Source organism: Manis javanica, chromosome 6 (assembly GCF_040802235.1).
Source record: "Manis javanica isolate MJ-LG chromosome 6, MJ_LKY, whole genome shotgun sequence".
NCBI lineage: Eukaryota > Metazoa > Chordata > Mammalia > Pholidota > Manidae > Manis > Manis javanica.
The window spans coordinates 10,206,012-10,223,030 of NC_133161.1; the positions used below are offsets into that span (position 1 = coordinate 10,206,012).

Here is a 17,019-nt window from a genome sequence, read left to right on the forward strand (position 1 = left end):
AGCAAGAAGCTGCTCTCTGGAAGCCAGGAACAGGGTTCCCACCAGAACCCAACTATATGGGACCCAGATCTTGGACTTCCCAGGCTCCTGAACTGTGAGAAACCAATGTCTTTTGTTGCTTTGTTATATTATCCCACAGCCAACTAGACTCGTTTAATAACTGGTCTTGGTGAAACTGTAAACATTGCGAAATAAAATAAAATTTTAACTTCTAAGTATGGATAATAATGGCCTTACTTAACTCAAAAAAATGTTTCCTGCAAACAAAAAATTGCAGCTTCTCTGCTCTCTTAAAACCATTTCAACTCTTTCCCTCTTTAAGTATTAATTGGGATGTAATAATGTCTTAGAAAAACCTATGTATAAAATGTGTCTACCCCTAATAATCTGAAATCCAGAGTCTGCCTTCAGAAAATCAGAAGGGAATTTATATGTAACTCCAAAGTACAGAAATGATTTTGGGCTCTGATCCTTTGAGCCCAGGTAAAGACTGGAATTTTAATCTAGTCAGTTTCCACACTCTTAAAATGTTTTGCACCATATTCAGGTGGGTTGTACATACTTTGTTCTTCACTAGGGCGTTGCCACTGTAAAGCTGGCAGGCCCATTAAAGCATCCTAAATTGCCTTTAGGAATAAATGGTTTAAAGTGATCAAAGTACTCCCCAACCCTTCTCCTGTCAGCCACTGGGAGAAACCTGGAATCCTAGGCCTGGCTGGATGTCAGGAGGCACCTGCCATGCACCTTGGTGCCAGGCAGGGCTGCCCTTCACAAGAGCCACGCTTGTTGTCTGACAGATTCCAGGTTGACTTTGCTGTGAACCCCTCCATGACCACCACCCTAGCCCACTCTCCATGTAATAGCGTCTGGATTTGTAAATTAATTTACGTGCATATTAATATCATTTAGAAACCTCATCTCAGAAAAATTCCAGATTACTGACAAGGCAAAAGCTTCTTATACCGAAGGATACGTTAGGGTAATATTCACAGAAGGTTCACTCTGTATTCCTATATAATTTTCCCTTGTAACTTCGCGTTTACGTTAGTAAAGGTGCTGACAACTATGAAAATAATGAGCTGTCATTGTGTTAACCAGTAATACATTATCCTGTAATACTACCTCTGAATTTTTAAACTGTCTTTTCAAGATTTCCTCAGAAAGATAAGAGGCTCCCTCTTGTGGGAACTGAGCATTATAATTGAATTATTTCCCTCAAAGCAGGGTAACTTCATAATTATGCTTTGAAGGAAAAGAGGCGTTCTGACTTTGACAGTGTGGGTTCCATACATTTGCTGTCGAGCTTTTGCCTCTTACAATTTTAGCAAAAAATAATACAGATTATCAAGGGATGTTTATAGGATAGCCATGAACTTAGTCATGTTAACGGCATGAACTGCTCTTACATAGGGAAAAGGAAGTGAGGTCACCAGAGCATAGGCATTAACTTCAGTCAACTTGTTAGAAAATAAAAATACATATTTCTATGGACATATTTATATCATTTATAAATAGACACATCCTATTATATAATTGAGCTCTTAAGCCTTTAGTTTGATAATTAGTTTAGAGGATTATCTCATCTCTCGCCCTCATTTTACAGCTGAGCCCTAGTAGCTTGTTGAAGATCACGCAGTCGGAAGTCTGCTTTGACCTTTGAGTTCCTATTAACTTTTAACTCTTCTTCATTTTGGCTTTTCTTAATTTATGAGGAAAAAAAATAACCAAAATTCCATGTCTTTTGAAGTCATTAGCTTTCTGCCCCATATCCTTCATATTTGAAGTTAAAACTGTATATGGAGTTTAATAATTGATGTGAAATGTTAATTCTGCATCATCAGGAAAAACTATAATTGCACCCAGGCCAGGAAGGGAGGAGGACATTACAGAAATGGCTTTAAGCTTTATAATGAGTAAAGAAAAAAAGACAAAATCGTAATGAAATTTTGTATGAGGATGGTATGTACCCCAAATTGGTTAATAACCAGTAACCAGCTCCAGGAAGAGTGGTTAAGCCAAGTTATAGAAAATTTCCGTTTTACAATCCCACTTCACGTATTTCACCAGTCTTGCAGTTTATATACCTTATATCAAAGCCCGTGCTAGTTATCCGTTTGGTAACTGCTGGCAAAGTCTATGCTGGAGAAAGGTTGACTCTCACTCAATAATTTTTTTCCTACTTTCTTAACAGCAAATGATGTGCTCGGTTTTGGAACACTGGTCAGTACTTCCAACACCTACGACGGATCCGGTGTTGTGACCGTGGAAACGGACCATCCCCTGCTCTGGACCATGGCCATCAAACACTGAGCCGGCAGCTGGCATCCACAGCTGTGCCCCCGGTTAACTGTTTGCCAATGCTTATTGCTCAACAAGAATACTTCATCTCGGTTTATAAAAATCTCAACTTCTCCATGGGAAACCCACTAGTCTTAAAGATGCTAATGTTTAAATGACCCAGGTAACGTAATTTTACAGTGAAGGGGAAAGATCATTATTTGTCAAGAAAGTAAACAAGCCCCATTACACTCAGTTGCAAGGCTAATGTGGATCATTTCACTCTAACATTTAGTACTGATTGTTCTTATGTTATCAATCATTCCATTTATCCTAGGAAATTGCTTTTAGTTTTGAAGCTGAGAAAGCTCCATTGAGGATCCTTGGAGTCCAGCACATAACCTTCCTCCTGGCCATCCTTAAATGCTTAACACCAAGGGCTACTTCTGCGTGTCTAATATTAGATTTCTGTTTATAATATAAAAAAGATTCCAATCTGTATTACCCTGTATATAATACAGATTGGGATGTTAGGACTGCACCATTTCACCCCGGCCTTATTACTGTCTTTGGTATTGTCTTTCAAAAATAGATCAAGAATCTCTGATCTAACTACTAAACTTGAAAACAGAGTTATGTAAGCTACTGGTGAAAAGAGAAATGGCCTGAAAGATAAATGACAATTCAGAAAGCCCTCCTGACATATTCACCCCAAACTCAGATTCTAAAGTGAGGGGCTATGCTTTCATGGAGTGACAGATCAAAACCACCCTCATCATAATGCCCCCTAGACTGAAAATGTTGTGCAGAGGAAACTTAAGCATAAAAGTTGAACTGTTTCTGACATGCCTCAGACTGAAAAAATTATGGTTCATGGACCACAAGTTTGTTCAAATGACCAGAAAAGGAGTTTGACAATCTATGGGGATACGTGACCACTGTGTGCTAGGAAACCTACATCTGAAAGCCCACATTCTTGCCTATTCCAGACGTTCACCTAGAGAGCCCTGGAACCCCCTTCTCCTTAGCTAGAACATGGAAGGGGCTGCACAGATAGTGCCTGAGTTCCTTCCCACCCTGATTCTAGGCCCTTACACTTGGCAGATAGGCAGATAGTGCACAGGGTCCCTGCCCCAGTGGGCTAGACCACCTGGGACACTGAAATGTATTCATGTTTCTTTTATTGTATGACTCTCTCCTATATTACCCTTTTCTACCCTGCAAACCAAAACAAAAGCTGCCATCCCATCCACCATGTAAGGAGAACCTCTTCATTTTTCATTATTTATGCAAATATATGTGAGATTGAAACCTGGAGGTCAAATCAAATATTTAGTCACCAATGTGCATGTCTGTGGTCAGTTTTTAAGACGAGAGTCCGTTTTCTCAATTGTAGTTCATTATCACCCATCTCTCATAGTCAATGTTTCTGTTACAAAAAAAAAACATGATTTGTCCAAAGGGTAGTTAATAATAACTACAGTACTTCATCCATCTGATCTCAGAGAGCAACCCAGCATTATGAATCCCTTCTCTAATCTCTGTGGGAGTCACACTCTAGATCACGTGTACCAGGTGTTAACACGTGATCTCTCTGGACCTGTTGCCCCACCTAAATAGGGATTATGTACAGCACCCATTTGACTTGTGGGCCTTAGAAGGGAAGGGCATGCAGATTGCTTTAAAAATCTTTCTAAGTTGGAGAAGAAAGAAGTAACAGGCGGAATTTCCATAGTAGAAAAGCTGAAGGAAACTGATGGAGGAAGAAGCCTGGGGAAGGGAGAGGAGAAGTGGTGAGAGCACAGGCGGGAGCCCCGCCCACGGAGGCAGTGCAAGGCTCAGCACTAGGCCCTTCCGCATGTGCTCGGCACAAGGCAGATCCCAGAGCCTCTGTCCATGCACTGCCCACCTTCCCATTCACTGCAGAAACAAAGGGAAGATGAGTCAGGCACTGGCTGCATCCTTGTCTCATTTAACTTGGAACCTCCACAGAAAAGTTTACCCAAGACTTCAGACCATTGCCCCCAATACCCATACCAAAGAAAGTAGGACAGTGTAAGGAGCAGAAGGTAAAGTGCATGGCATTCTCAGCACTTGTTATTTTCTACCTCACTTAGAAGTTGAAGCGTAGCCATTATATATTCATGACGAGAAATGTATTCATAACATATAAAAGAGATAAGTCTATTGTTTTAAAATTTTACTGCAAAAAAAATGCATGCCCTATTTACTCTGAAAATCTTAACAGTGTTCGTAAGTGGATACTTAGAAAAAAGAATATAGTTTGCTGAAGCTCAACTAAGCAGGGAATAAAGCATGCAGACTTATCCCACACACCACCTGCTTTATCATGCGGCAGCCATGGGCGGCCTGTGGAAGTGTTCCTCTTGAAGTATGGGGCATCTTTCCCAATTTCTAAGGAATTAAGTATTTCACCCAGTTCTGTTCCTCAGAACAGCCATAAGTGCCATTTTCCTCTTTTTGTGCTTCCTCACCGTGTCGCTCAAATGGGTATCCCTTTATTATTTTATGGTAACACTGAGTCTGCAGATGATGCGATCTCCCACACGCTCTGAGCGTCCTGGGCCTCTGCAGGGCTTCCCGCACCTGCCCACTCGGGATCCCGGCCTCCAGCTTGTAGCCAAAGGAGAAACTGGAAGCTGGGCCCTGCTGGGAGAGCAACCTGTGCTCCTTGGCCCTTCCGACTTCAATCTGTTTCTTCTTTACATGGGTTGGATTTATGCCTGTTATAAATCTAGTGATGGTCACCCAGAAATGGCTCTAGCTACCTAAATCACTGATTAGAGGAAACATGCTATGATCACTCTTTCCTGCACACAGCCGGGAAAACCTGAAAACGGCTTCAGGCATTGAAACTCTGGTTGGAGTCACAGGTTAATATGAGATGTGCTGAGTGGTGTGTGTGGTCCAAAGAATTGGGAGTGAACCGTGCTCGGGCATAGGTCAGGCAGAGTGATACATCTTCATGGCTTAGTTTTTGCTAAGCAGCCCACAGTTTTCTCTTGGGATGGAAACGAGAGCCCTTTGCACTCATGCTCTCGGAGCAAGGAGGCAGCGGCCAGGACATTCCGGGCATTCCTAAAGGTGATGCCTCAGGCGTTCGGGTCATGCTTCTCTATGTGTGGAATGCATTTTAAACAGATTTGCTTACTGCTCCTTCAATCCATGCCTTCCAAAGCTTCCAAACCAGAACAATCAAAATAAAGCAGCTCTTGGGTCTGATGTGATTGAGACTGATGATATATGCCCAGTCAGCAAGCAGTAAGAAATAGTGCTCCCCCCAAGGCTCCGAAAGGGCAGTGGTCTGAGCGGTAATTTTCTGACTATACTGACTGTGACCCACTAGAAATGCATTTTGTCTTGTGACACACACACACACGTACTCTACTAATTTTATTCTAAATTGAAAAATACTCATAAGTCTATTCTAGATTGAAAAACCACACCAAGGAGTAAAATGCATAAAGGGATTCTTTAAATAAATATGTGTGTGCACACACAAGACTTCTGAATTTAGTGTACACTTCTTTCCTAAATTGAAGACAGTATAATTTACCACTTTATCTTTACCATTTAGTAATAATCATTTTTATTCTTATATATATATATACACACACACATATATATATATACACAAAGATTAAAAGACAAAAATAGTAAAATCAACTATTTATAAAAGTTAAGGTAATCACTAAATAAAACGGGTTGAAGACATCAAATGCATAAAACATGGAGGAGTTAAAAATGTAGTGCTATTAGAAATGTGTTCGAACTTCAGTGACTATCATGTCAATGTAGACTGCTTTATATGCAAGATGGCATATATAAGCCACGTGGTAACCACAAACCAAAATCCAATAATAGATACACAGAAAATAAAAGGAATCTACCCATAATACAAAAAAGAGTCATCACACACAAGGGAAAAGAGCAAGAGAATAAAGGACCAGAGAAAAATGACAAAACAACCAGAAAATGTTTAGCAAAATGGCAATAAGTACAAACCTATCAATAATTACTTTAAATGTAAATGTACTAAATTCTCCAATCAAAAGACTTAAGGTGACTGGACTGGATAAAAAAAAGAGACCCATCTTTATACTGCCTGTAAGAGACTCACTTCAGATCTAAAGACATACACAGACTAAAACTGAAAGGATGGAAAAAAGATACTCCATGCAAACAGAAGCAAAGAAACCAAAAAAGCTGGAGTAGCACTACTTATAACAGACAAAATAGACTTTAAAATAAATACTGTAAAAAGAGACAAAGGATTAATGATTAAGGACTCAATGCAGCAAGAAGATAAACAATTGTAAACATCTATGCACCCACAGAGAAGCACCTAAATACACAGAGCAACTGTTACCAGACATGAAGGGAGAGATTGGCATTAATAAAATAATGGGGGGAAGGCCTGAAGGCCTTTAACACCCTACTTACATAAATGGATAGATCATCCAGACAGAAAATCAACAAGGAAACAGTGACTCTGAATGACACATTAAACCAAATGGACCTAGTAGATAGACACAGAATATTACATCCAAAAACAGCAGAATACTCAATCTTTTTCAAGTGGAAAATTCTCCAGGATAGATCACATTTAGGCCACAAAACAAATCTTAATAAATTTAGGAAAATTGAAATCATATCAAAACCACCAAAGTATGAAACTTGAAATTGATTATAAGAAAAAAATGGGATAAACACAAACACATAGAGGCTAAACAGCATAGTACTAAACTACCAATAGGTCAACAAAGAAAGAGGAAATCAAAAAATATTTGGGGAAAAATTAAAATAGAAACTCAACACTGCAAAGTCTTTGGGATGCAGCAAAAGCAGTTCTAAGAGGCAAGTTTATAATATTATTGGCCTACCACAAGAAACAAGAAAAATCTTAAACAGTCTAACCCTTACACCTAAAGGAACAAGAAAAAGAACAAAGCCCAAAGTTAATAGAAAGAAAGAAATAATAAAGATCAAAGCAGAAATAAATGAAATAGAGACTTAAAAAAATAAAAAAGATCAATGAAAGAGCTAATTCTTTGAAAAGATAAAATTGATAAACCTTCAGCTGGACACATCAAGAAAAACAGAGGACTCAAATTTGAAAAGAAAATGTATAAATGACACCACAAAAATACAATTATGAGATTACTATGAAAAATTATATGCCAACAAATTGGACAACCTAGAAGAAATGGACAAATTCCTAGAAACATGCATTCTTCCAAGATTGAACCAGAAAAAAAATAGAAAATCTGAACAGACCTATTACTAGTAACAAAATTGAAACAGTAATCAAAAAATTCCCAACAAACAAAAGTCTCCAGGACCAGATGGCTTCACAGAATTTCACCAAACATTTAAAGAAGAGTTAATAACTATTCTTCTCAAATTTTTCCAAAAAATTGAAGAGGAAGGAAAGCCAAATTCATACTACAAGTCCAGCATTGCCTTGTATCCAGAACCAGACAAAGACACTATAAAAAAAAATTACAAATAGCCCTAATGAACATAGATGGAAAAATCTGCAACAAATACTTGCAAACTGAATTCAAAAATACATCAAATGGATTATTGACCACAACCAAGTGAGATATAGTCCAGGGATACAAGGATGGTTCAAAATCCACAAGTCGATAAATGTGATATGCCACATTAACAAAAGGAAGGATAAAAACCATAGGCCATCTCAATAGATGCTGAGAAAGCATTTGACAAAATTCAACATCCATTCATGATAAAAACTCTCAACAAAGTTATTATAGAGGGAACATATCTTAAAATAATAAAGACCATAAATGATAAACCCATAGCTAACATCATACTGATGGCAAAAAGCTGAAAGCTTTTCTTCTAAGATCAGAAACAAGACAAAGAGGCCCACTCTCACCACTTTCATTCAACATAGTCCTGGGATCCTGGCCATTGCAATCAGGCAAGAAAAAGAAATAAAAGGCATCCAAATTGGTAAGGGAGAGTAAAATTGTCACTATTGCAGATGATATATATATATATAGGAAACCCTAAAGACTCCACCAAAAACTACTAGAATTAATAAATGAATTCAATAAAGTGTCAGGATACTAATATATGAAAATCTGTTGTGTTTCCATATACCAATAATAAACTAACAGAGAAATTAAATCAATTCTATTTACAATTCCATCAAAAAGAATGAAACACTCAGGGAGAAATTGTACTCTGAAAGTGTAATAAGACATTGATGAAAGAAATTGAAGATATAAATAAATGGAAAGCTATTCCATGCTCATGGATAGGAAGCATTGAAATTGTTCACATGGCCATACTGCCTAAAGCAATCTACAGATTCAGTACCAATGGCATTTTTCACAGAACTAGAAAAAAATAATCCTAAAATTTGTATGGAGCCACAGGAAAAAAAAATTGCCCAAGTAATCTTGAGAAAGAACAAAGCCAGGGGATTATGTTCCCTGACTCAAACTATACTACAAAGCTACAGTCATTGAAACAGTATGGTACTGACAACAGATACATAGAACAATGGAACAGAATAGTGTTATATTAATAAACTCACGCATATATGGTTAATATATGACAAAAGAGGAAAAATATACACAATGGGGAAAAGACAGTCTCTTTAAAAAGTGGTGTTGGGAAAACTGGACAGCTACATGAAAGGAAATGAACCTGGATCACTAACACAATACACAAAAATCATCTCATAATTGATTGATTAAGGACCTAAATATAAGACCTGAAACCATAGAACTCCTAGAAGAAAACATAGGCCATAAACTTTTAAACATCAGTATTAGTAATTCTTTCTGGATATGTCTCCCCTGGCAAGGGAAACAAAAGCAAAAATAAACAAGGGGGACTACGTCAAACTAAAAGGCTTCACAGCAAAGGAAATCATCAACAAAAGGGTAACCTACTGTATGGGAGGTTATATTTGCAAATGATATGTCTGATGAGGGTCCGATGTCCAAAATATGTAAATAACTCATACAACTCAACACCAAAAATAAATAATCCAATTATAAAATGGGCAGAGGACCTGAATAGACACCTTTCCATGGAAAACATACAGATGGCCAAAAGACACATGAAAAGATACTTAACATCAAGAAATGCCAATCATCAGTAAAATGAAAATCAAAACCACAATGAGATACTACCTCACAGTATCAGAATTGCTAGTGTCAACATGAAATAACAAGTACTAATGAGGTTGTGGAAAAAAATGAACCTCACACACTACTGGTGGGTTTGCAACCACTGGAAAGTAGTATGGAGGTTTCTCAAAAAACTAATGGAAATACCATATGACCCAGCAATTCCATTTCTGGGAATTCACCTGAAGAAAACAAAATCAGTAATCTGAAAAAACATACGCACTTCTGTGTTTATCACAGCTTTATTTTCAATAGCCAGAATATGGAAACAACCTAAATGTCCATCAATAGAGCAATGGATAAAACAGATGTGGCACACATATACAATGAAATTGCTCAGCTATAAAAAAGAATGCTATCTTACCATTTGCTACAACATGGGTGGACCTAGATGGTATTCTGCTAAGGGAAGTAAGTTCAGAGAAAGACAAATACCATATGGTTTCACTTATAAGTGGAATCTAAAAAACAAAAAAAATGAGCAAACAAAACTGAAGTAGACACATAAACACAGAGAGCAGACTGTTGGTTACCATAGGGGAGGGAAATGGCAGGACAGGTGAAATAGATGAAGGAGAAAATTACTGAAAATGTTTGATATCTTGATCTGGGCGATGGTTACATGAGTGTAAACACACCTCTGTTCATCAATCTACACACTCAGATTTGTGCATTTTATAGTATGTACCTCAACACAAAAACAAGCAAAAATGGGACAAAAGAATTAGTTTTTATCAAAAATCCTATCTTATCCAAAAAACTCAGCATATATTTGTAGAAAGCATGAACAATCTTTCTAGGTAATATTAAGACTTTATACTCACCTGTCCCACATAGGCATTCCTATGCTTTGTACTACCACACCTGCTGAATAACCCCAATAATTATAATACCATCAGTTATAAAATTAGAAAAACAGTCATCTCAAAATGGTGGGCCTTTCAACACATGGCTATAGGACCAAATACATGAAGGACAGAGAGTAAGGTATTTCTCAGAATAGTATACAGGTTTTACTTTTTCTAATACGGAAAATACTAAGAAACCATCTGTTCTTTCTCTACTACATCAATTTCACTAATTTAAGAAATGCTTTTTCACTCTGTCTTTCATTCATTATTCATGAAAAAAAAACTCCTGGGCCCCTGTGGTCTATGCATTCTGCTCTTTTAGTTGCCCTGCTTAAAATTCAGGGTGGCCTACGTGAATAATGAGCTGCGGAGAGATGGTGCGAAAAGTCGTTGGGATGGCTTTTAGTCCGTGAATTTATTAGGCATATTTTAAAGTTGACCTTTTAAGCCAAGTTTTTATTCAATTCCACTGCAAGGAATTAGCTACATGGTGAGTTTGAGTATTTGTATGCTAGTGGCACTGAGCAATGAGTTTCATGAGGAAAAAGTCAGAGATTAAATCATGAAGAAGTGAGAATATACTTTTTAAGGCTAAATGGTGGTCGGACAGAGATTTTTTGGGGGAGAAAAAAGTTCCACGAAAAGAAAAAATTGCTCCAAATTTTAAGAAGTGAATGTGCAAGCCGTTTTCCTAATTCCTTCTCTAGATGTTGCTAGTAATTGTCTATCCGTATAAATACATCGATGCTATTGTTACTCATTACTGCTTTGGGGAACAAATAGCTTTCTACAAGTTGCTCTAAGATTTAACCTTTCTCTTGGGTAGGCTGTGATTTATAAGAACTGAAGCTCCATAGCTTAAAAATCAAGTATATACTATTAACAGTCAAAGGGGATGGGATGAATGGATTGACTACAAAGAGTTCAGAGTTGCAGAAGCCCCAAGATACTGGCTTCCATTTATTCATGTTCCAGCCTCCTCAAAACAGTTCATAGACGAGGGCCTTTTGTCGGCTTTAGGCAGGCACGTTTTGTCTTAGAGTGAAAAAGAAGGGCCTCACCATTTGCCCTCCAACAAGCCCAGAATGGACTTCATCCGTCTGGCGTGTAACCCAAGGCTGGACAAACACTTGTGGCAATGAGCGTCTAAATTAATCCCCAAGATTTTATGTTGTGAACTCCCCAGGAAATCCAAGATTTTATACCTACATGAAGATCGAGGGAGACGATATATACTGCTTTCTAGATTTGTGTTGCTTAGCTAAAATCATTGGAAGTAATCTTAACTTTGTGTGTTTTACAGATGTATTCTCATGGCCTCACTGAACATCTGTTATTCCATCTGCTTGTCAAGTCCCTAGGCTTTTTTGATGCCGCTGAAGTGTTTGGCCTAAGTAAGAATGTAGATGAAAGCATGTAGATGGAAGTGGGTTTCCCTGACTCCATGAGATTCCCGAAGTCCAGGCAAGAGACTAACCCTGTGCTGCCTCATCATAACAATGAGTTAACTTTGAATAAAGCAGCAAGTCCAGTTAATGGGATATTGCAAATGGACATAGTGCTGTCCTTAAGCACAAATTTGAGTCCCTACCGCAAGGTAGACACAGGTACGGTGACACGCTCACAGGCTTACTCTGAACTGAAATGAAATGAATGAGACAAAAGAGAAAGGGACAGAAGTGGGGCTGGGCAGGGTAGGACGGGAGTGGAGACCATGTAGAGGGCAAAAATGGGACATTCACTCTCAGTGAAGGAGATGGAGAAAGGAGACGAGACGGAAAACAGGGAAGCTTGCTTCTTTTTTCTAACCCATTGGATGCTGGTGAGCATTGCCTTCAAGTATTAACACAACAGTTAGCATAACAGTAGAAGATGGACTTCTATGCGTCCAGTGAAAAAATTGTTGATGAGATCTTTATAGTAATAGGTAATTTTAAGAGTAAAAAAGGACACTGCATGTGAAAGGACGCTGCTGCCTTCCCCATCTCAGCTGATGGCAATAGCATCCTTCCAGTTATTCAAGCCCAAATCCTTGAGTCATTGTTGTTCCTCTGCTGATAACAGTTGCTAGCTCTACTTTCAAAATGTATTTAGAATCTGACTGCTTCTCACCGTGCAGCCATTATCCTCTTGTCCAAGCTACTGTTCTCTCTCATCTGCATCACTGCAGTCACCCTAATGGGCTCTACTTCTAATTTGTCCTCCTCCTCACACTGTTGAGTGGCCATGTCCAATCATGTCATTTCTCCACTCAGAATCTGGCAGTGGCTTAGGAAAGAAGCCTAAGTCCTTACAATGGACCAGAATGCCACTGATGACCCAGCGCACTGTCATTTCATCCTCCCCGTCTGCCCCGAGCAAGCATCTTGGGCCTCCCGGCTTTTCCCCAAGCGCACCAAGTCACGCTCCTGCTTCAGGGCCTCTGCTGCAGCTGTTCCCGCTGCCTGCAGTTCTCCTCCCCAAGTATCCGCCTGGCTAGAACCCTTGCCATTTTCAAATCATCTCTGAAATCTCACCTTCTCAACAAGGCCTCCCTGGAGCACGATATTTAATAAAGAAATACACGCACTATCCCAACCCTCCTACCCCTGTTCCTGGGACTTTCAGTCCCTCTTTGCTGTGATTTTGTTTTTTTCCAAAGAATTTATCACCTCCTAGCCTAACCTGTAGTTTACTTATTGTTATCTCTCATCCTCCTGCTAGAATGTAATCTCCCAAAGGCCAGGGATTTTTATTTTGTTCACTGCTGTACCCCGGCCTCTTGAGCAACACCTGGCATATAAGGAGTTCCTTCATTCGCCAGGTGCTGACTGGGAACTTAACCATGTTCAGTGCTGGGAACTGAGCATGAAAGACAGACATGGTGCCTGTCCCCTTGGGACTTGTGGTCTGATCCTTCCTGAGATTTCCCGGAGACAGCTGATGTTTGTAATATTCAAGGGAAAACGGAAAAGCATCGAGAAGAATTGCCCCCAGCCACCCTCGGAGCTTCGTTAAATACTGTAACTAAACCACAGGACTCTTGTGATTGAAATAGACACCATAACCATGTGCTTGGGTTTCGGGCTTTGGCACTGTATCATACAACTAAGTGGCTACAAACCAGGTCCCCAAGGCTCCTCAGCCCAGTGTGGAAAAATGAATTTGCCTGAATGACACGAGGCATAATTAATGATGCAAAAAAGAAACCACAGAAGATATGATGTCAGTCTAGTCTTTCAATAACTCCTCCCCTAAATGAAAAGACATGCCCCACATGAAAATATCCCTATTTGAAACATTCCCCTGACATAGAAATCAAGTCTTATGCCTTATTCAGTAACCAGCTGAACTGAAACCCTTCCATGCCCATTTTTCTGTAGTTCTGGCAGCAAATTGATCACCTCAGGCAATTTTTAATTAGCACCCTTTAAAAATGGTTTGCTAAATTAGTCAACTATGAAATAACCTCACCCAAATGATTAAGCTCAAATTGCATTTCAAATCCATCACCTGCTTTTCCTGTTTGAACCATCACTCCAGGATTGTTAATTACAATGTCTATCAGCCTGTGTTTTAATACATGCCCAGCCAGTGTGCCGCAAAGGCCAGCTGGCACCCCTCGATGCTGCTGTTTCAAGTGGCCTGCCAGCCATTTGGTGTTGACATTTCTATTACCAGAAATACCTCTGGCTCTATCCTTAACCCAGTGGAGAGAATATTTAAAGATAAGCTTCCTTATGTCCAGGTAAATCAGCTGTGTCACCTTTCATACGGAAAGCTAAGTCCTGCTTTAGTAGAGATACGTGGTGGCCGTGCTTAATGGCATGACAGCTGTGCCAGTCATAGCTGCCCACTCCTTCCTCACACCCTTCCCCCCAAACAGTATTCCTGAAGCATCAATTATTTAGCAAATGTGTTCATTTAATTCTCAAAAGAAGACTAGGAATCAAGTAGCTTTAACTCCCGACTCAAAGCACCAGGAAGCCTGAATGACTGACCCCAAGTTAGTGACAGAGCCAGCATGGGATCTCTGGCCTCCTGACTGTGAGGCAACTGCCACCACCTAGTGCCACTGTCGGCCCCAGCCTCCATTCCACCAACCGTCTCCTCTCCTGTCTCCCTTCATCAAATGTTGTCCCCCTCTGAGCACATGTCTACAGTGATACCAGAGAGACCTTAACATGCAAACCCGCCTGTATAATGCTTCTGTGCACGGCTCAGTGGGGCGCTCAGGCTAAGGCCCCAGATCGTCTGCCCCCTGCCTCTCTGTCCTGTCTACTCTTCACGCCCCTGCTACACTGACCGCTTCCAGCTCTCTGAACTCTCCTGCTCTCTCAAGGCCTTTGCACAAGCTACTTCCTCAGCCTACACCCTAGTCCCTACCCCTCATGCTTCTAGATTTGCCACTTTCCAAGTAGCCACTAGGGAAGCTGAATCCCAGGCATTTCACTCAAGTCTGCCTTGGCCTCTCCGGGGGATGGGCTCCTGACTTGACAGACCCATAGAACCCAGCCTTACATCTGGGCGGGGAGCAAGGGGACAGTGATGTCGGGTGAAGGAACAGTGGTGGCGGGACTCTCTGGGCCAAGAAGCCAGTGGCCTCAGAAAAATGGGGCCAGGGAAATACGGGAAGGAGTATAAATTTGCCCCAGTACACTATTCATCATTCTACTTCATCAAGGTGTGTTTCTTACAACCTAGGTGGTTCCAGAAGTGAAAGGCAAACGGGTCATTTCCCAGGGCTTGTATGGCCTTTTTAGGTGTTGGTAAGGATGAAGTCCAGTTAAGGAGAATCTGTCGTGTGCCTCGCATGCAATATGTACCTTGTCTGCTTCTCCATTCTGCCTTTTACATGCTCCGCCCTTACAGAGCTGCGGGCCGATAAAGGAGCATGAGGATTCTTTCCTGCTCAGGTTTGTCCTATGAGCTTTGTTCTGTGAGTGGGTGGTTTCTGGGAGATCGACATCTGGATGGAATTGGTAGGATTCTATTCAAGCTCCGGCTGCCAGTAAGAACCCTAATGATTCTGGCCTCAATGTTGCTCTGCAGAGCTAGGCACAACCCCAGAGCTGGAAGCAACCCTAGAGGATGCTGGTGCTGGCTGGCCCTTAAGTTCCTATTTGCAGAGAGTCAAACGCTGTATACATACCCTGAACTCCACATGCATATGCTGAACACAGTTCTACTCATGTAAGCCTTTAATTCCCCCTAAGGCAACCAAACTCTTTCAAAATATTTTTCCAGGCATCCAAATCTACATTTAATTAATGACACCTGTATCTTACTTACTTGTTCAGTGCTGAAATGCACATTTGGAGAAGTTCCTCCACCAAGTGGCAGCCAAGCCTTACTAAAATCTACAGTATGTAGGCATATCCTATAGAGACAGAGAGGACAAGAGTTTCCATTTTTGTCTTGGCCAAGTAGCCTGAATATTTTCAACTCAGCTCAAGAGCGCCACCTAGCCTGTGATGAGTGCCCTAATGGTGCAGCACTGAGAAAGCAGGGATGGGGCTACTGAGAAAGTGCCAGGGATGAAACAGCTGCTCTGGGGTAGTGACTGGCAGTCCACCTAGAACTGGGTCCATGTCCCTGATAATCTTCATTTAACCACTGAGGTTGGGAAATTCAGATGGTGGAGCAGTGAAGCTGTCTTAAATACAAGGCTTTCTGGTACATCCGGGCACTCCGGTTCAACAAACAGTACATCACATGCTGGCTTCTGTCAGCCAGCTTGCTAGATCCCACGATGCAAAGGCATGGTCCCTGACTGTGAGAAGTTCATGTCTGCTAGGGAAACGAGACTCATGCACAATAAAAGGAATGACGTAATAAAAAGGAACTTCTTTTCCACAAAAATAAATACATCCTTCCCCAAAGTCCTTGAGCAAACTACAGAAATACTAACAGCAAGAGACCAATATATATACTCCCTCCAAAAAGCTGTGATGTATGATGGCTAGACAAATCAACCACAGTTTCAATGTGGGCAAAGAAGTGGGGGTGATAATCTGTGGCGACATATCACCTCTGATGTTGTCATTGTTCTCAGTTGGAAAAAATATGTGAATTCCATCAGGGGACAAGGAAAGAAAGTGGTTCTTACCTTCCTCATTTACTTCTTTTAGCCAAAGTTTGCCTGCCCCACTCTCACCTCCCTGAGTCTTTGCCAAGGATCCCAGACGTAAGTCTGTAGAGGACAGAACAGACAAGTTTACTGATCATCTGTAGTGTGGTGTGTGTGAGATTTGGGGGAATGCAGCAAGGGGCTTACTATTCCCATCCTTTATGGAGAATGGAAATAAATGTCTCCTGGATCCAGCTGATCCAAACGGATGGCAATAGGACTACCTTGGAACTGAGTGGTTTGAAGCATTTGCTCAACATACCCAGTCTAATGTGAGAAAAGTGTTAAATAAGAAACGCTAAATAATCGAGAAGTGCACAGTGTACCTCATTCCTCCACTCACGTTAGCAGGGATCACATTCTTCCTCAGTGTACCTAAATGTGGTCTCTAGTCCTTCCCAGCCCCATATTTTAATCAAGCAGAGTTAGCACAAGTGTTGAAAACCATTTCCCACATCCCGACTAGATGAATCATGTATAAACAAGATTCTTGATTCCAGAGCTGTTCAGGATGGTAGCTGCGTTTATCTATAGAGCACTTAAAATGTAGCTACTGTGACTGAGGAACTAAATTTTTTATTTTGGTTAATTT

At 40.4% G+C, this 17,019-nt stretch overlaps 1 protein-coding gene and 1 long non-coding RNA gene across 7 annotated transcripts in view; one reads left to right on the plus strand and one right to left on the minus strand.

Moving 5' to 3' along the window:
- The window catches only part of TPK1 (thiamin pyrophosphokinase 1), a 355,980-nt gene extending 352,862 nt beyond the window's left edge, over window positions 1-3,118 (plus strand). For all 6 annotated transcript variants that reach the window (XM_073238288.1, XM_073238285.1, XM_073238283.1 and 3 more), the window contains one exon: window positions 2,192-3,118. In XM_073238288.1, coding sequence (XP_073094389.1) covers window positions 2,192-2,310 — 119 coding nt within the window. In that variant the 3' untranslated portion in view covers window positions 2,311-3,118. The remainder of the gene's footprint in view (window positions 1-2,191) is intronic.
- Window positions 1-17,019, minus strand: part of LOC140849832 (uncharacterized) — a 61,852-nt gene that overhangs the window by 30,458 nt on the left and 14,375 nt on the right. The gene's annotated exons all lie outside the window — the stretch shown is intronic.